The sequence below is a fragment of the Eumetopias jubatus genome, unplaced genomic scaffold (genome assembly GCF_037043125.1).
Source record: "Eumetopias jubatus isolate StellerSeaLion01/CBP00866 unplaced genomic scaffold, mEumJub1_p1.0 scaffold_5, whole genome shotgun sequence".
NCBI classification, from domain to species: domain Eukaryota; kingdom Metazoa; phylum Chordata; class Mammalia; order Carnivora; family Otariidae; genus Eumetopias; species Eumetopias jubatus.
Window position 1 is genome coordinate 79,780,682 of NW_028274811.1, and position 21,157 is coordinate 79,801,838.

Genomic DNA, 21,157 nt, shown 5'->3' on the forward strand with positions numbered 1-21,157 from the left:
GTCTTCTTGCAAGATGGATAAATGCATTTTCTCTTCCTTGCCACAGGACAAATGGAAGCTAGTAATTTCTAGTCCCATAGCAGCGAATACAAAATCAAAAGAGGCTAACTCGCTGCAGTGACAGCTTCAAGAGGAATTCTTTTTTGAAGATTTTTTTTTTTTTTTTTTTGTAGTGCTGGTTTATTTAGCACAGAAGCTTGTCTGCTAAGCCAGCTTTCAACAGCCTCCAGGAAGACCTCTGTGCAGGTTGCGTCTGTATTAACAATGCCCCTATTTCACTGATATTTGCTAAGCAGATACACATTTGCTGTGACAGCTCAAGGTGTTAGTGCTTTTTGAGCGGAGATTATTTTATATCAATGTATCTGTAACTGGAGAGTCCTGATATTCTGAGATTGTGATTTCAAGGAACAGTGAATTCTCTAGGGGAAATTTGGTGACTCGAATTTTGTTTGGAAGAAACTCTAATATAGAACTTCCAGGTACGCATTTTCTGGTTAAATTGGAGGATCATCTTTTTACTGAGTACTGTCAAGTGATTGCATTTTAATACAGGTGGTACCAAAAAAAAAACCAAACAAAAACAAAAAAACAACAATAAAGGAGCTGTGTATTAGCTTCATTAAAACCAAAGTGAACACAAGACCCCAGTCCACTGTTCCCTCAACTCTTTGCCTCCTGTGCTTGTGTCCAGCTCATCTGTTGCAGCATTTCAAATGTACAGAAATAACCTTTTTTATATAGCTACACAGTCCAACTGTGTAGAACTAACTTTTTTTTTTTTTTAACAATGTGGCCCAACTGACAAAACTGACAGCAATCTGTTCCAATGTGAAGGAAACTGGCTGTGTTGAATCTATCAAGAGACTGCACTCTCTACTCTCCTAAGGGATTTTCCAAGTAATTTTGACTATATGAAAATTTCCTTGACTTTAGAAATGAATCCCCAAGTTATCTCCCATTCTTGATCACCTTGTGAGCCATGATGTAATCTCAGCAAAACCTTATCTGTCCTATTAACTTAATATTGTTAATTTAGAACAAAGAACCATAAGGTGAAGATCAAGCCAGCTTTAGAGGCAATTACATGATCTATGTACATACATTATTGCAAAATTATTGGTGTGTACTATGATCTCCTTGATTCATTTTTGTTTGTTCAAGACAGGGAGAAAGTTAACTTATGATGTTCAGAACTCTCTGAGAGGGTAGAAGGGTATGATACAGTTGACTACTTGCTTACAAATTTTGTGAAATATGTTTTTATCATTAAACATGTTATTGTTTTGTTTTTCATAAGACTTCCCAGTGGTTCCAGGCATGCTTTGTCAGCACTTCCATAAGGAAAGGATCCATTATCCAAAACTGTGGTTGGAATAGTAGATAATGGGTATGCTTTATCCTTTACTTTCCTAGGAGAGTGCAGTGAATTGAAATCCACTCTACGGACTGTCTTTCAGAAGGACTTTTCCAATTAATGGGATGTAGTTTATAACAATACATTGGTTCCCCCAGGATCGATGGTTAACCTGTTTTTCTATTGAAGCAGGAAACAACCAGGACAAGATGAGCTCATGAAGTATAGAAGGCTATCTCTAGAGGGAAAGATTAGGAGAGACCAACAGTCTTCTAAGGACCTACAATCTAATAGGTTATTATCATGCATTATTCCACATAGTTACTTTACTACTTAGCCATGTATCCAAGCAGGAACGACAAGCTATTATTAGAAAAGCAAGCTAAATAGTTTGGAATGGATAACCTCATATCCCATCCATTCACCTCCCATTAAGAGAAATGAATTTCCTGCTTAAGTGGATGTCCTTAAGTACCACTGGTTACTTTCCCATTCTTGCTTAATTCCTTTATCTTAGCTTTAGGATATTTCATAGATAAAATGCCTTGGAAGTGTTTAAGAAATAGAACTCTTTTTCTTTACAGTAAGTCATGTTCACTAAATATTAACATAGGAGAATGAGTTTTGATACCCAGATGTGTCCCACTTAGCTGAATTACTTTGGTCAACGCCCTTAATCCCGATAGCCTTTTTCGCCCTATCTATAAAGTCTAAGAACTGAACTCCATCATCTTCAGGCTCCCTTTCAATTCTGAAATTCTGAGTCTATATATTTGATAAAATACCTTGCTGTGGTTATACATCTGTGTCTCAGCAGAGGAGAGCAATTCCTCAAAAAAGGCAAGCTTGAGACCCTTGTGGAGTGGTTGTCCAGTTTTCATCTGGCTCAAGATTAGATTCTGATTGAATGCTATTTTCAAGTCTCATCCAGTGTCTGGAAATACTTGTTTCTTCCATTATCAGACTACTTTTAGAAGTCTTGCCACTCAACTACTGGTACTACATTACATTCTAAGACATTATTAGACTTTCTTACTTTATATCTCTTTTTAAAAATAATTCTTTTAACTTTCCCACTGTTAATGTCTTCACCATTACAAAAGCTTCTAGTACATATGTGTGACATTATAATGGAATATAATGACATATAATGAAAGTAGTCCCAATGTCATCTGATACCTACCTAGTGAATGAAGTTTCATCTCCATATGTTGAAATCCATTAGGGCTATAATTATGTCTTACTAAAAGAGAACAGCAATCATGAAAGATCTCTTTAACAGGGATGTCTTGGGTTCAGTCCTGAGTAAGTACAGAACATTAATAGCCAAGAGTCAAGTATTCACCATTGTACCTTGGAGAAAGAGTGAACCTGTAGCCCAGTCCAATGAAGGTGAGAACGATTTACCTTGGAATAAGAAAACTAAAATAAGATAAATGAAGCTAGCTGGAAGGAAGAGATGTCAGGATTTTTGCATGAAGACAGTTGTGCAAGATAAGTGAATAAATGTAGATTAAAACAACAATTTCAGGGTGCCTGGGTGGTTCAGTTGTTAAGTGTCTGCCTTTGGCTCAGGTCGTGATCCCAGGGTCCTGGGATTGAGTCCCGCATCGGGCTCCCTGCTCCGTGGGAAGCCTGCTTCTCCCTCTCCCATTCCCCCTGCTTGTGTTCCCTCTCTCTCTGTGTCTCTCTCTGTCAAATAAATAAATAAAATCTTAAAAAAAAAAAAAAAACAACAATTTCAGTATCAGGATAAAAAGGCCTCACTCTCTTTTCTACAAACATAGGATCCTGTTGAACTGACCTCTAGTCTAGACCTCAGAAAGAAGGAAGTTGTCTTGGGTCTGGTCGAGGGAGCTTTATTACTAAAAGTTGTGGAGGGACCTTAAAACAATGCATTATCAACTTTTTCATGGTCCTGTGGTACCCAATCCAAAAACTTCATTTTAGCCAGACCTTGGTACTTATGTCTTACTAATATTTCTGTATTTCACTGATAACTCTCTCTGTATCTACTTCTGTATCTGTATCTACAGACCCTTCTGAATCAGTATTTCTATTTATTCCCACTTTCAGAGTATCCCCATTTTGTGCAGTATCTTTAAAATACCATTTCAATTCTGATTCCTTTTTTCACCATCTCTTTACTCATTTAATATTCCCATATTCCTTTCCCCTTTTCTTCTATCCCTGTGTAATTAGTTGAAGAAATTCTGTGTTCCAGTTTCTTCAATTAAAGAAATTCCATACCTATGACTATAAAGATATATTTCTTTTTTTATGTTATTATTTTTTATTAACATATAATGTATTATTTGTTTCAGGGGTACAGGTCTGTGATTCATCAGTCTTGCACAATTCACAGCACTCACCATAGTACATACCCTTCCCAATGTCCATCACCCAGCCACCCCATCCCTCCCACCCCCCTCCTCTCTAGCAACCCTCAGTTTGTTTCCTGAGATTAAGAGTCTCTTATGGTTTGTCTCCCTCTCTGGTTTCATCTTGTTTCATTTTTCCCTCCCTTCCCCTATGATTCTCTGTCTTCTTTCTCAAATTCCTACATCCGTGAGATCATATGATACTTGTCTTTCTCTGATTAACTTATTTCGCTTAGCATAACACCCTCTAGTTCCATCCACGTCATTGCAAGTGGCAAGAATTCATTTTCTGATGGCTGCATAATATTCCATTGTGTGTGTGTGTGCACGTGTGTATGTGTGTGTGTGTGTGTGTGTATGTATATACACACACCACATCTTCTTTATCCATTCATCTGTCAATGGACATTGAGGCTCTTTCCATAGTTTGGCTATTATAGACACTGCTGCTATAAACATTGGGGTACAGGTGCCCCTTCGGATCACTACATTTGTATCTTTGGGGTAAATACCCAGTAGTGCAATTGCTGGGTCATAGGGTAACTCTATTTTCAACTTTTTGAGGAACCTCCATACTGTTTTTCAGAGTGGCTGCACCAGTTTGCATTTCCACCAACAGTGTAGGAGGGTTCCCCTTTCTCTGCATCCTTGCCAACATCTGTTGTTTCCTGACTTGTTGATTTTAGCCATTCTGACTGGTGTGAGGTGGTATCTCATTGAGGTTTTGATTTGTATTTCCCTGATACCAAGTGATGTTGAGCACTTTCTTATGTGTCTGTTGGCCATTTGGATGTCTTCTTTGCAGAAATGTCTGTTCATGTCTTCTGCCCATTTCTTGATTGGATTACTTGTTCTTTGGGTGATGAGCTTGATAAGTTCTATATAGATTTCAGATACTAGCCCTTTGTCTGATATGTCATTTGCAAATATCTTCTGTCCGTTGTCTTTTGGTTTTGTTGACTGTTTCCTTTGCTGTGCAGAAGCTTTTTATCTTGATGGAGTCCCAATAGAAGATATATTTCTTAAAAGAAAATATTCATGTGTTGAAGATTTTTGGAATCTGCCAATAAAAAGAATAATGATAATAATAACTAATATGTATTAGATTTTTACTATGCTCCATTTATAGTGCTGCATTTTTTATATAGATTATCTCATTTATAGACTGGTTTCTTAGTGGTATCAATATTGATCACAAGTACTAATCTACCAAATATAAAAATTGATAACCTTCCAGATCCTACTGATTTTAGGCAAAGGAACTCAGTGAGCACCTAGCTGAAACTGATGATGATCTTATAAGGTACTAGGTACCTTATAAGTTTATAAGTAACTGTGTGATTAAAATACACAGATTAATTTCAAACTTTCCACCCAACAAATCTTACATTGGACATGTACAAACATACAATATTTATATGGAAATATAAATTGGGGAAAGAGTCCACTTCCTATTCTACCTTTCTTGCAAATTCAATCCTATAATTTCAGGCCATTTTAGCTATTTGACTTATTACCATTCCCATCTATTTTTTAGCTATGGAATTCCATTTCTCTGGTCTTCTGCCCTATGTTAACCTTTCCATTTATTTCCTCTCCTCTCCTCTCTCCTGTTTACTTTCATTCTAGTCACAGAATCAGCCTTTCCGACCAGCTTTTTCAGCTAGCTTATGATTTTGATATTCTGAGTTCATTTTCTATACATTTATTAACTATCTCAGCCCTGATTTCATTTTTTTGCGTGTGTTTTATGTAGTAAAATATTAGCAGAGGCACTGATTTATGTTTTTAATGATAATAAACCTTATAAGTTGTCATCCATTTTTATGATGATGCATGCTAGAGACAGATTTCATATAGAGCCTAGTGAATTGAAATGAATTAATTCTCATGAGGCTTTGTATTTTGTGGTTGAAGCACTGTGTTACAGTAGAAGGGCATACAAAGTCAGAGCACACTGAAAATTATCAGTAAAATATGCAAAACTAGCGAAGTTTCTGTGTTCACCAGAAGTAAGATCAGAATAGAGGTTATGGAAATAATAATGCATCACTGTGGCAAGGATCACATTGGGAGTTAGAAGGTCATAATCTTCACACCAGACACTAGGCTGAAACAGGCTTCTCTCCAAAGCTGCTACATGCTATAGGAGTATCAGTGGATCCAGGAGCCCTCCAGGCCCCCGCACCACCTTGTTTGAGGGAGTTCAAGTTGCTCCCTCTGGGGCTTCTCACTGTGTATATACACAAGCACATGGGCTCTTCAGGTCAAACTGTGAAAAGTAGTACTAGAAGAGATCACAATCATTTATAGTAATAAAATTTGACTTTGAAATAATGTATGTGGAGCAATTGACTCTAATGTCTAAAATGCATATAAATATGCTTTATAAGTATTGTCTTTACTTGGAAATAACTTTTAGAATTGTGTTCAATTTAAAATATCATTGTTAAAATGTGTATTTATCCATTACTAACAGAATTTCTTAAAGTCACACAGTTATCACATGATTAAATAATGATGATAATCTGAAGCGTTATCCATAATTTAAAGCATAATAGCTACATGCTTACACACATACCCTCGCACGCACACAGCATAGATTTTAGAAATGCCTCGTTTCTTGCTGATTCAGTGGATCAAATTGACCAGATAAATTTGATGTAAACAAATTCCTTCAGCAGTGATGCAGAAATTCTATCTAGTGTTGTTTTTAAGTGATCTTGTAACTAATTTCCATTCTATTTATTTTTATTTCTTGAGATTTTACAAAACAGGCATGATTTTTACTTTGGATTCTTATATGTATATTCACCAGCCCTCTACCCATTTAAGATTTACATTATATAAGAAAAAACTCTGAAGTCTCTAAAATTTAGTCTTTCCTAAAGTCATTATAATATATGTCAGAAGTTCAGTGTATTTTCTTCCAGAATGTGTTGACCATCTCATATAAAAACCCATAATGAGTTTTTAGCAGTTTTGCTATTATTGTGTGGTATCCTTCCTTGACTTTTTTACAGGATATGGCATGTAGTTGATAAACATGGGATCAAAAGAAAACCTGTACTATGTCTTTACAGCAGAGTGAGTGGTGAAACTGTGACTCACTTTTAAAACTCTAGAGTGAAGCAAATATACAACAATTACATAGCAATCGCTATTATTTAATTTGGAGAAAACTTTGTTAAGTGTGGTTATTAAAAAAAGTTTTCGAGGGGCGCCTGGGTGGCTCAGTCGGTTAAGCATCTGCCTTCAGCTCAGGTCATGATCCCAGGGTCCTGGGATTGAGTCCCACGTCGGGCTCCCTGCTCAGCGGGAGTCTGCTTCTCCCTCTGCCTGCCGCCCCCCCCACTTGTGCTCTGTATCTCTCTCTTTCTCTCTTGCTCTCTGACAAATAAAATCTTTAAAAAAAAAGTCTTCAAATTAAAATTTGACATATATACTAACATACATAAGTTTCTGACCTATTTTTGAGCTTTAGTCTGAGTAGAAAGCCACTCAGTTGAGACAATTCTTATCGAGAACATTGTCTGATGGGAAAATGCACTGTCCCTGGGAATAGCTGGAATGTTACTATTAGTAACATTCCTGCTACTCTTAATTTGGTGGCATTTCATCTTTTATGATAAGTTTCTTTAATAGTTCCAGAAACGTGTTAATTTATTAATTGTTCCCATTTAATTTTTTTTAAAGTCATGGTTAAGAATATTAGCCAAGTTGGATATCAAAATGTGATTCACTTGGTTCTTTCAATGCAAAGATGTAGTGTAAAACCAAGAAGCAATTCTCATTGCATATGGGCCCTTTTGCTTGGACAGACATTGTATGGGGTGAAAACTCTCTCCTGGTTTATTGTGAATTAAAATAAAAGATTACAAAGCCTAACATTCAGTAATTAGTAATCTGTCAGTGCCGAGTACTGTGCTAGGTGAACACCTTATATAATCCTGTCACTTTGCTTAAAATCCTCCAATGGCTTCTTTCAGACAGAATAAAATCCAGACTCTTAACACACTCTGCATGGTGTACAAAATCTCCAGCCTCATGGCCACTGCATCCTTCTGGGACCACATTCGATAAAATGGCTACCCACTATCACATTATCCTGCTGAGTTTACTGTGTGACATTATCTTGTTTATATATTCAGTGTTTTGTTTTTCCATATCTCTCGTACCTCATTTCTCCTACCATGAGAACAAGAGACTTGAGTATATTGTTTTTCACTATATCCCCAGTGTATAGAATAGTGTCTAAATATAGCAATTGCTCAATAAAATGAACTGAATGAATGGATGATTACCATTTCTCAAAATAACCTTATAAGGTAGATATGATTTTTTTATACACATGAGAAATGTTTCTAAAAACTGACTAAGCTAAATAAGTGAGTCTCTGGAATTTAGAATTCATTTGGCATGAATGAATGGTATACTTTCAACCATTCTCTTTTGATCAGTATAGATATTTATATAATTCATTGGCTAATCATTTTGAAAGTAGTACAGACTAGGTGTATTTACTAAATCTCATACAATACACTTAGAAAACCTCATTCTTAAAAATAATTTTTTTGGGGGGGCGCCTGGGTGGCTCAGTCGTTAAGCATCTGCCTTCAGCTCAGGTCATGATCCCAGGGTCCTGGGATTGAGCCCCGCATCAGGCTCCCTGCTCGGTGGGAAGCCTGCTTCTCCCTCTCCCACTCCCCCTGCTTGTGTTCCCTCTCACGCTGTGTCTCTGTCAAATAAATAAATAAAATCTTTAAAAATAATAATAATTTTTTGGGGATGCCTGGGTGGCTCAGTCAATTAAGTGTCTCCCTTCAGCTCAGGTCATGATCCCAGAATCCTGGGATCGAGTCCCACGTGGCGCTCTTTGTTCAGCAGGGAGCCTGCTTCTCCCTCTACCTGCCACCCCCCGCCCCCGCTTATGCTTTCTCTCTCTGACAAATAAATAAAATCCTTAAAAAATAATTTTTAATAAATTAAAAAATAATACTCAATTATCCTTTTTATATTTAAAAGCATAGACAAAAATTAAGATAAACCTGTGTTGTTATTTATTATGATTATTATTTTCTCCTCATCTCTTTAAAACTCCGTGAGATTTTATTTTATTTTTTTTAAAGATTTATTTATTTATTTGAGAGAGAGTGCATGCACAAGCGGAAGGGGCAGAGGGAGAGAGAATCTCAAGCAGACTCCACGTCCACGCTGATTGCCCAGCACTGAGTGTGGAGCCAGAGGTGGGGCTCGATCTCACAACTCTGAGATCATGATCCTGAGATGACAACCCTGAGATCACGAACTGAGCCAAACCAAGAGTCAGACACTTAACCGACTGTGCCACTCAGGTGCCCCAACTCACTTGAAATTATTATGAAAATAGCACCACACTGGAATTTGATTTAGGATATTGGATAGAGATCCCTTTGTAAAGTGACCAAAAACAACCTGATTAAATATAAAATGTTTATCATTCCATTTATTTCCGTACTATCGTTGTTAAAATCAAGCTTAATAGTAAATGGAGAAATTTCCTTTGTGTTTTATTACCAAAGTATTAAATATGACTTGTTATACTTTCTAAATTTTATCTCTGGTAAATCAAAATGTGTATCTTGTTACTCAGGTTACCTGTTATTATATATTACTGTATGAAGCTACCTTTGTTTTTCTTGTAAGAATTAGAGCTGAAAGAAAGAAATTTCCTTAAAACTGTTCCATCTGCTGTTATTTATTATCACACTTCACTTTTTAATTTCAAGTATAAATCTGTTAATCTTGCACACACTATTTATATTTAAAAAAACTCAAAATTGAGATATAATGTTTTATAAAATTTAGAATAAAGTACGAAGTGGAAAGAATTTAGCATACACAGAAATAGAAGGAATGAGTAAGTATGAATTACTATTCATGGTCTCTGTGGTGACAAATCAGCAAGTTCAACAGAGATAAAAATTTGGTTTTAAAATTTAAATTTTTACCTTCTCTCTACTTGGGGAAGGCAAAGGAATAAAGGAGAGGATTTGTAAGAGGTCTCTGAAGTGTCCTTGGCAAAAATACATACTCAGAGGCTTTCCACTGAAGTTGGGGTGAAAATTACCATCAGGTTTCTATTTAGAAGGTGGGAATGGGCAAGGCTTAGAAACCAAAGAGGGTGATTCCTATACATATATCAGAGACATTACAGATGCTAAACGTGGTCATATCTAGAAAGCTCAAATTACGGACTACTTCCGTTTTTGAAAAGTAGAGAAGCTAGTTGCTCAGAGCTGACATGGAACAAACCATTTAATTAATCAACTTTTCTGGATGTTTCAACAATGGAGAACGTTCATAGAGAGTAGCAACAACTTTGTTCTGTGAGCTGTGACTAGTATCTAGTATGGCTATAGGAAAGCAGATAACTTGTCAGTTTGATGAGTCAAGAAAAAAAACACAGGGTGCTTGAAATGATAGTTTTGTTGTTGCTGTCATGATGCATTGGAGATTAAAAATGTATTCATGAATATGAAAATACTCTGTAAACTATAAAACACCATACAAACAAAAACATAGTTTTGGGGGTTTTTTTAGTATTGAGTTATAATCATTTAAAAGTTAGTAGTTTGAAATCCACTTTTCACATTTTCCTATTTAAGATGTGTATTTTGTCTGTGTGCATTTTCAGATAATCACAAAGACTGTTCTGGTGTGTCCTTACACCTCACACGCTTGCCGTAAGTACTTCCAATTACCCTAGCTAAGTGACAGCTTTAAGATCTTTGACAACTTAAAAGTGGGAAATCCACTCTATTCATTATCTATTGCTATATAACAAATCACCCTAAACTTAGTGACTTGAAACAACACGTATTCTGGGCACAAGCTTAGCTGGTGGCTGTGGCTGGTCTCACACAAAGGCTGCAATCAAAGGCTCAGCCAGGGTTTCAGCCATCTGGGGGCTCCGCTGGGGTGGAGCCACTTCCAAGATCACTCACACAGCTATGGACAGGATTCAGTTCCTTGTTGGCTGTTGGCTGGAGGACTCCCTCATGTCTTGCCTTATGGACTCTAAACAGGGCAGCTCACAATATGGCTGTTGGCTTCCATCACAGCCAGCAAGACAAAACAAGAGAGGGTATGCAAGATGGAAACCACAGCCTAGTTGTAGCCAGATGTCAGAAGTTAGTGAATAATATAGAAATCTGTTAGGTGAAGAAAAGAGTTGCCACAAATCATCATACTCTGACTCCTATGGGGGAAAAAAAGTGAAATTGCTTTTGCCTTATTCTGTTTGTTAGAAATAACCAATCCCTAGGTCTAGTTACTATGCCCAGCCCATGCCCAAGGGAAGAGGATTAGGCAAGGGCATGAATGTCAGAGCTAGGAACTATTGAGAGCTGTGTTAGCCAGAATTCTCTAGAATAACTGAACCAATTGGATGTCCACACACACAGGGAAGGAGAGAGAGATTTAGATTTACTTCAAGGAATTGGCTTACACAGTTGTGGGGACTGGCAAGTCTGTGATCTGCAAGGCAGGCTGGAAATTCTGGCAAGAGTTAGTGTGGAGTCTTGAGTTCAATGCAGTCTGGAGGCAGAATTCCTTCCTCTTCCTGGGACCTCAGTCTTTTCTCTTAAGAGACCCACCCACACTGTGAATGGTAATCTGCTTTACTCAACGTCAATGATTTAAATGTTGGTCACATCTAAAAAATACCTTCACAGCAACATCTAGACCAATGTTTGACCAAACTACTGGTCTCTATCCGCTAGCCAAGTGGACAAAGACAATTAACTGTCACAGGAGCCATTTAGAGACCGCCTTCCACATACACCATGCTATAAAAAATGTTTTTAGCTATTTGCTCAAGAAAATAAGTTATTTTAAGAAAAAGCATATATTCTACCTCTTTTTCCATATTGTTTCCATTTTCACGTGAATCATATTTTATAGATCAGTGTATTGAAGTATATCTTATTTTTCTAAGGCCATTGTTTTGATGTTTCAAATAGTTGATATAAATATTACTGTTTCCTGCAGACAGCCGTTAATTGCTGGCATGTACCTTATGATGTCTGTTGACACTGTTATTCCTCCGGGAGAGAAAGGTAATTATCTTTTAGTATTTATCATCGTCTCATTACTTAAATCTATAGGAATGGATTTACAGTATATTTTTTAATAAGATTTTGAAATGACCTATATCTCTGAAAACTAAACCAATTCTTTATTACCCTTAGATTTTAAATAGATTTCTCTATTATTCCAAGCCAGTAGTTTATTATCATCCATTCTTTTATTGAGATGCTAAGAATTGAGGCCCATGCGTAGGTAGTAGGTTGTATAAATGAAAGAATAAATCTTGAGTATGTTACAAATCAGTCACCCTTCCTTCAGATGCCAAAGACAAACCTCATAACCTACAGTGACATAAACTACTACAGAGAATATCAGGTTCAAAATCAAGAGGCTGGCAAATCCAAGACCAAGTCAGTCTTTGAAGTTAGATATACTGAGCTTAATTCCCTATTTGTAAAATGGGGATAATAATAGCTGATTCTCCTAAACTTACAAAAAGCTATTGGAGTAAGTGTAATATTATTTACCAGTGTATCTGATCATCTGATGAAAATGCTGTGTTAAATATTACTCCTTTGTTTTTACTGGGCATCTTATAAAGTTACTGGCAAGTTTGGTATCATTGTTACTGTTCACTTATTATCAAAGACATATTTATTGAAGAGCTACAGTGTTTTCGACTGAAAGGAAAGAGAAGTCAATGAAGTGGTTCCTTCTCAACAGGAATTGTCAATGCAGTTACCTTAGGTGTATGCAGCCAATTGTTAAGCTTTTTCAACTGCATAAATTTTCATGGTAAAAGTAGCAAATGAAGCCTGTGTTTTCAGTGACAGGGTATTTTGTTTTGGCTCTAGTCATTTTGTTTATGAAAGAAATTAAATGTGAGGGCAAGAGGCTGTTAACTCATCTTAGGACATTGGCTGGTACATAATAGGCGCTTAACACCTGCTGAATACCTAGGTGCATGTTTACTTGATAGGAAAACCCCCATGCCTAGCATCTTGTGAATAACCTATACATACTTTTAGACAAGAATAATATTATTTTCCAGTTGGAGAGTGACCTTTTTTTCTGTATTTTCTTTTCTAACAGTGGTGAATTCTGACATTTCATGCCATTACAAAAAGTATCCAATGCATGTCTTTGCCTATAGAGTTCACACTCACCATTTAGGTAAGAACTTTAAACTACAGGTTAAATTATAAATATTTACCTTGGCACTTGCTAATGCTATAAATGTAAATTATATTTGACCTTAAATCTGTTTCAATGAAAGATTTTGCATAATACCTTGAAAATGTATGTTTTTTCATCATACTGTTTTCATTAAAATACCTAGCATTTGGGGTTCTGACAGTATTCAAATTTTATTTTGAAAAAAGAAAGCAAATGATGCCTTTTATTTTTCTAATACTTTATGATATTATGTGATTATAATTTATGTTCATTACAGGTAAGGTAGTCAGTGGGTACAGAGTAAGAAATGGACAGTGGACACTGATTGGACGCCAGAGCCCCCAGCTGCCGCAGGTATGTAGAAACTGGTTTCATTCTGAGACAAAAAAATATTAATCAACAGATAATAATCTTAGAAACCCTCATAGAATCCTTGTGAATTTCTCTAGAATCCTAACATCTCCAAATCTACCTTCCTATTTATCTAAGCTGTGTATAACCTCCTTTTTTACAACTTCCAACTTGATGGTTTCTCTTAACATTTGTGTAAACATGCTGGTGAATTGTGTGTCTGTGTGTTTGTGTCTTCATCCTTTCTACCCAGAGTATGCCAAGCCTCACATTCAGAAAGCATGTAGTTCTGTATTTTATTGGTAATTTTAATGAATCATTGTGTTTGTCTTCTTGGTAGGCTTTCTACCCTGTGGAACACCCAGTAGATGTTAGTTTTGGTGACATATTGGCAGCAAGATGTGTATTCACTGGTGAGGGAAGGACAGACGCCACGCACATTGGGTATGGTTTTGCAAATTCCACTATTTAAAAATATTTTATTGGGGCAAGGCATGATTATAGGTGATAGTTATCTTTGTGAGTGAACTGCACATTTTTTTACTATCATGAACAATTATAACAAACTGTATATTGCATTTTCTCATTTTAGAACCCGTTAGGATAAACTCCAGAACATGTGCTTATTTTTTTATACTTCCTTTCCTCCTGTTTATTCAAAACCTTCAGGATCATGTCTCTGTATATTATAGATGCCACAAGAGGTATATTACTTCCTCAGGCTCATTTAATAAAGAAAAATATAATTGATTATGAAAGTTTTTCCTCAAGTGTCCTTTTCCCTATGTTCAAATTTAGGCAAATATATAGCTTCCACATTTGGTGGTGTCCATTAATTACTCAGAACTGTGATTTTTTTCCGCCTGTTAAAACTTCTGTGTATTCATTGTTTTCCAGTTGTTTGGTCTTCCAAGTGGGAATGATAATATTCACACTTTTCCAAAAGAGAACATTGAACTTTAAATAATTTTCAAAATATTGAGCCTCCTTGAAATAAGTGTATTTTAAGACCCAAGTAAAATTTTCCAAGCACTATGAATACTCTTTCAAAATAGGTTTGCCTAAATTAAAAATGAAAGATAAAGTCTCTTACCATGTTTTGTTTTGTTTTGTTTTGTTGTCAGAGAAGAACCAAGGAGCCTTCTTTCCATGTTAAACTAGATTATAAAATATTTACAGATGCCACCTGGATGCTGGAGTTTTAAACCATTTATCTTTGATCAAAGAGAAGTCACAGAAAGTAGGCATCTGAAAATAGGCATTAGATATACTGAGGATGATTCTTACGATGACAACACTAGCTGTTGGTTGTCAGGGGAAAGGGAAAAGATGCTAAAGCAGGTAAAAGAAAAAAAGGCATTTGAGACAGTGGAATAGGATTTTTTATGTCACTCTAAAGGGTTGTTGTATTAATAAACATCAATTTTAAGGCTAAAGATAGGACATACAGAAAAAAATACCAAGTTATATTAAACAAGAAGCTTCCAACAGTTTTGTTTTTGGATAAATTTTGTAAGTTCGGGAAAAAGACTTGAGGAAAACAATAAAATTATACCGTTGCATGAATGGTAGCTAAGAAAAAGCTTGACAAAGTAGACAAAATTGGATTTGAAGGAGTCATTCACTTCTTACCAGCCTTCATCATCATTATCATTATTTATTATTATTTTAAAGATTTTAAAGTGATCTCTGCACCCAATATGGGGCTCGAACCCACAACCCCAAGATCAAGAGTTGCATGCTCCACTGAGTGAGCCAGCCAGGTACCCAGCCTTTAAATATGTGAGTCACAGGGTATTGATCAGCTGTTCTCCATTCTATGTTAGTGTGGACCCTCCACAACTTTACTTAAGTGCCATTGGTTATTTCATTAGCCTCTGAAATAGGTAAACAAAGTAGGAAAAAATCCTTTGCAACACATTCTGTGTATTAGTGTATAAGTTCAAGTGTGGAATAAATAGAATTTTTTGCTTAAAAGTCCTTTAACAATTTAGAAGGGCTTGTAACTTTGGCCAAATTGTATCCTTTCAGTATCCTCTCTGAGGCAGTATCAAACAGAAATTAGTGACTTATTACAATGCCAGGATGAGAGACCAAAGTAATCTCAGGAAACCTCTTTCGGTTTCAGGAGTCTCGAATAATTCAGTCTTTTAACAAATGTGCATTTCTCTTTAAAATAATACCTTAAAATGACTGTACAAATCTATCTTTTTGTAAATCTCATGTAGGCTAAAGGGAATGCCATCTTGAAATACAAATGAAATAGAAAGAAATTACAAGAAGTTAAGTTACTGGATGAGTCCATATTCTGAATATTTAATTTATATGAAGGTAGCATTTTTTTTCCAGTGGAATGATAAACTAATAAGATAGGTTTGAATAAAATTTAAATATGAATAAAAATTCTCCTAATAATATATAGTATTCCTGCATCACTTAATGTGCATTTTAGTTTTAGAGAGGTAATAGCATCAATGCATCTGTTTTATAAAATACAGGATACCACTTCCACAGGGAACCAGTAAGAAAAGAAAACTAGTATTTTATGAGTCTGTAAATCTCTCCCTTTTCTCCCTTCCTGCCTAACCCCCAACATGAACATACATGAACATGTACTCCCCCTGGGCACAGGTTTGAACCATGAGCATGAAGACTAATCAGGTAGGAGGCCACTTACTGCAAGTCGGATGGGGCCAGCAGATGCCCCTCTATGCACTGGGAGAACTACCGGCGTCAAGCTGTTAACTTTCTTATTCTGCAGCCACCTGGAAACCAGGTTTTACAGGAAAATTCTATCAGTGGCCTACCAAGAAGATGTTCAGCTGAGTAATTCTTCCACCCAATCCGAATTTAACTCTGTATTGAGCTAACAATCTTAGGACTGGAAAAATTTTGCTGGGGTGGAACGATCATAGTTAATTAATAAAAAGTCCTTTTAAAAAGAGGGACTAATTTTTTCCTAGCAGGGACACACCACAAAATACAACCATTAAAAAGTAGGTGGATTTAAGACAAGATATATTAAGAAATTTACCAAATGGTAATATTTTTAAGAAATAACATTATTATTAATATTAATAAATTAATATTTAAGAAATATTAAATTTCTTTTAAAATAGTAAATATGAATAATATGTCTTAGACAAAGTTGCACCAATGTATGTACTGACAACAGTACCAACTAATCAGTGTGGAAGCAGTATTTTGTGCCTGACTGCATTACATATTTTATATTCAATATGACACTTCTCTAAATTCATTTCAAATGTTTAGTCAAGTTTAAACAAACAAAAAAAGAATTTTATTTAAAGTCAGCCAATTAAGCTAATTGAGTCAGCTAATTTGCTAACATTTTAAATTGACTTTTGAGAATTGGTAGATAATATTTACGTATTTGGTCAATTTTGTGGGTCATATTTTTCCTTTGGAACCAGTTATTTAATGTACGTATGAGAATGTCTAATGAATATTCATAGATACCAAACACAGCACTTTAATCAACATTTTGAAGTGTATTATATGCAAAGATAAAGTTACATGGTCAGAAACTCCTTAATGTGTAAGTTTAAAATCACAATGAAACCTCTGAAGAAACAATTCAGTTTTGAAAAATAACTTCTTTAAAATGTTCATATTTCTTTCCAAAATTAGTACTTCCCATCATTGTTTTTTTAAGTCCAGCATCTGTTGGGTGTAAGGGAACTAGGGATGAGGGAATCATCAAAGTGGAGGGAGTATCACTGTGTGAAACACAATCGTAGTGTACAAGATTTGGGTTTTTTAAAGGGTACATTTCAGAATATTTGATACTTTCTTAAATCTCTATTATGTATCTTTATAATAGGAAATAATATATTTTATTAAAACTCTCTTAGAACATAGATAGATGATAAATAGGTAGATAGATAAACAGATAGATATAAATGTTTTTCTGGAAGGCCATAGACCGAGTCCATAAAATTGACCTGACTCAGCAGTACAGTATACTAGGGGGTAACAGGTTATGCCATACAAGTTGTAAACATTTATTAAGAGAGATTATTCATTCTTCCTCCCTTCAACAAATATTTATTGAGGGCTTAACTATTTTCAGGCTCATCACAGCTTGTCAGATTTAGAGCGAGCTGATATAAAAAAGTAGTTATCACATAAGCACTTTATTTTGCATGAAGATGAAAGAAATGCAGCACTGTAATTTTGGAATATAAGTGATGCCAGCAGGCATCATTTAGTGAATCACACTGGTGTTAGGAAAGGCTGAAAGGGTCATTCAGCGGAGCCAGGGCACACGTGTGAACACAGCCTCCCTCCATACTTTCTCATATTAATAATCACTAGATTGACAGAGTTGAATTGCATGTGTTGTCCTCTATCGAAAATAAGGGTAAATGTGTCAAAATTCCCCCTTAGGAATACAGAAAGCAGTTTGATTTAAAGTCAGATTTTTTTTTTCAGTGAAGGAAAGACAGATGTGGAATAAAATAGGCAAACTGGTTTGCTGATACTAAGGAAGATTTGAGTCCTGACACATTTAAGATGTGATATTTTCTCGTTCAGATAGGAACTCAGAGTTACCTTAACTGCAAGTTAGGTTATAAATGGAAAGGCATAAAGTCTGACTCTTTTCTTTTCCTTCCGCTCTTTAATGAATTTTTCTTTGTGGTAGCAAAGATTCTTTTTTTAATTAAAGATTTTATTTATTTATTTGACAGAGAGAGGGAGAGAGAGCACAAGCATGGGGAGCAGCAGAGGGAGAGGGAGAAGCAGGCTCCCCACTGAGCAGGGAGCCTGATGTGGGGCTCGATCCCAGGACTCTGGGATCATGACCTGAGCCGAAGGCAGGCACTTAACCCACTGAGCCACCCGGAGCCCCTGTGATAGCAAAGATTCTACAGCTATTTGATCAGCTCAATTTTGTATCATAGGATCAGTACCTTAAATGAATTTTGGTGAGCTGATTACGCTGTCTCACAAAGTCACGTGTTTAGAGATGAACATGGGCATGAGGTTCCCAAACAGGTAAAATGTAGAAGGATCTGTCCACAGATTGGTTGCAAGTTTCATTTGTTACTATATAAATTTACTGATGTTTTTCTTCCTTTCACTGATTGGAAAAGTTTGCATGATTATTTTGCTTTCCCTCTCTGTACCATGAGTCAAGGTCTTCTAAGCTATAGCCACATCTTAAATTCCTTTTCCCTCATCTCTGTCTCTTGATCTACACATTTTTCTTTATTTTGAATGGGGGGTAGGGTGGACAATATGGTGAGAGGTCCTGGCTTATTACTCGGGCATCAGCTATTCCTTTTATAGCACAGAGCTTTCTGACCAACTTCAGCGATATAAAATGAAATTCTTAGGAATGGTGTTTTGACACAGGAAGATGTGTGTAGTGAACAGGTGTTTGTTTGGGACTGCACCTCACTATTTGCTTGCATTTCACAGGAGAGGCAATTACACTGACAGGTATTAGATTCAGAGAGTGAGAAGCCAAATGACTTTTAAAGCATGAACAGAGCTTCCCGTGACAGGGATTTATTGCTGTGGTCTCTCAGGGGCTCTACATTTTCAGAGCTTACAGAAACCACATCCCTGTTTGGAAAAAAAATTTTTTTCCTTCCTTTGCTGATGTCATTACTGTTGCTATGGAGAGGAAGTGAGTGCCACATGACATTGCTGGAAAAATCAACACTGAGGTATTTTTGTACAGCAAATAATCCACTTCATAGCTTGTTTTTTATTAGCAGAGGCTTGCTAAAAATTGTCAGAACACCAAAAAGGAAACATTCATTTGCGCAAACTACCTTGGAAATGAAAGTCTTGTGAAGGTGTACCAAAATAATTCCCGCCTAATGATAGTGAAGAGGATGAAATACATGATAGCCCATGTGAACTGAGGAAGAACAAAACATGTGTTAAACTATTAGGCATTGCCTTGTATTATTTGGAGCTTGTATCTTAGAAATATCCATCCCACTGTTTGAAAATCTACTTTTAACAATTGAGCCTTTCAGCTGTGCGGCACTACCCCACTGAGGTCTGAGCCTTTAGAGGAGGTTAGGACTGATGTCATTTTGTATCATTCCTTTATATCTCCCTTTACTTCCCTGCTGAGGAAGCCAAGGTGCCAAGTCAGATATCAGGGGCACATTTATGATGTCTTAGTATCAATACAGGATTCTCAGTTCATCTGACCATGAGGCTGGAGGCAGTTACCAAAAACAAGATCCTAGACTCTCGGGGTTAAATGAAAAAAGCCATTTTTAAAGACTTGTAAATAATATATGATATTTCTGTTAAAGTGTTCAGAATTTTACCATTATTAAGTAAATAATTAAGATTTTTCCATGAGGAAAGCACTTTGCCCAATCTGCAAGTTCTAGCAAGTAGAAGAAGGGCTAAAGCATAAAAGGATTTGGAGGAGGAAGGAAAGTATGTCACTGCTACTTAAGTGCCATTTCCATCTGTGGTATTTGGTGATATCTGTGGAGTGACTGCAAATGGATACTCCATTATGAAGTGGAAATATGCCTTTGACAATGTGCTTTCAATGCTGAAAACTGTGATGGGTTTTAATGAAAGCTATAAAATAAATGCACAATGTTTCCACCTCTGGACCTATTGCTGGCAGATTTACTGGTTGCATTTTTCTTGCATTAACAATGTGTTTTATGTGAGTAGCTGATTTGTTATGTCTTTTTTTTCTTTCCTTTCCTTTTTGTTTTTTTTTTGCTTGCAGTGGCACATCTAGTGATGAAATGTGCAATCTATACATTATGTATTACATGGAAGCCAAGCATGCAGTTTCTTTCATGACCTGTACCCAGAATGTAGCTCCGGATCTGTTCAGAACCATACCACCAGAGGCCAATATTCCAATTCCTGTGAAGTCTGATATGGTTATGATGCATGGACATCACAAAGGTAAAACTGGTATTCATTTAAAATAAAATATGATTTTGTATTTTATATTTTCTTGTGTGTCTCACTTGACTATATAATTAATATTTAAAATCATCCACCTTCTATCAATCACATGTACACATAATCTGATTCCCACTTTTCCCTCTTTTTAACCTATCTACCCGCCTGATATGCCCCCATCAAAGCAGTGAAAGTGAAGAATCTAGTGATGAAACAGACTAGTTTTGGGACCAGTTCAATAAATGTAGCTCTTTCTTCATTTAATTCATGTTTTCTTCACTTCCCCATTTTATTCTTTCCATAGCCAGTAATGACTTATGCAATTTATGAATTTATATGCCGTGTTCTAAAGAGTGCTTTGGTTTGCCAATGAAAATGCTTATCGTCTCCAACCATACCCTAAATTATCTATTTTAACGGGCCTCCTCAAGCAGAGAAGAGTTCTTGATTTATGAGGCATTACTAATCTTGGCCATTTTGGTCTCATTCTCAGAATTGTTGATGAACTCACTCTTCATCTACAAAATGATCATACTGATTGTCATTTCATTAGTTTAAAATTGCAAAACCCACACCCTGTTTTATTGGATGAAGTATGCTGAAACTTTACTGAGTTTTGCAGGTCCACTCTTGAAATTGCCAGAGCAGCTTCTTATGTCTTTCTATTGGAAATTTTATGAAACAAGTTTAAATAGCGATTAGGTCACTTATTAAGATCTTAATATACTTATAGAATGTGCCTTAAAATGTTCTTAAAGTATCCTTAAAATGTCACTAAATTCAATTTTTAAAAATACAAGCAGTTTTCTTAATGCATTTTTAAAATTCTGTATCATGTAAATATTACTGGAAAGGTAGTTTGATCTGGTTATTAAGTCAGAAGTCTGGTAAATGGTGG

General features: G+C 36.0%; 1 protein-coding gene across 3 annotated transcripts in view; it reads left to right on the plus strand.

Annotated features, from left to right (window-relative positions):
• Positions 1-21,157, plus strand: part of PAM (peptidylglycine alpha-amidating monooxygenase) — a 277,506-nt gene that overhangs the window by 201,794 nt on the left and 54,555 nt on the right. For all 3 annotated transcript variants that reach the window (XM_088023415.1, XM_088023413.1, XM_088023414.1), the window contains 6 exons: positions 10,415-10,463; positions 11,770-11,837; positions 12,901-12,981; positions 13,262-13,338; positions 13,676-13,779; positions 20,075-20,259. In XM_088023415.1, the coding sequence (XP_087879541.1) occupies positions 10,415-10,463; positions 11,770-11,837; positions 12,901-12,981; positions 13,262-13,338; positions 13,676-13,779; positions 20,075-20,259 (564 nt within the window). The remainder of the gene's footprint in view (positions 1-10,414; positions 10,464-11,769; positions 11,838-12,900; positions 12,982-13,261; positions 13,339-13,675; positions 13,780-20,074; positions 20,260-21,157) is intronic.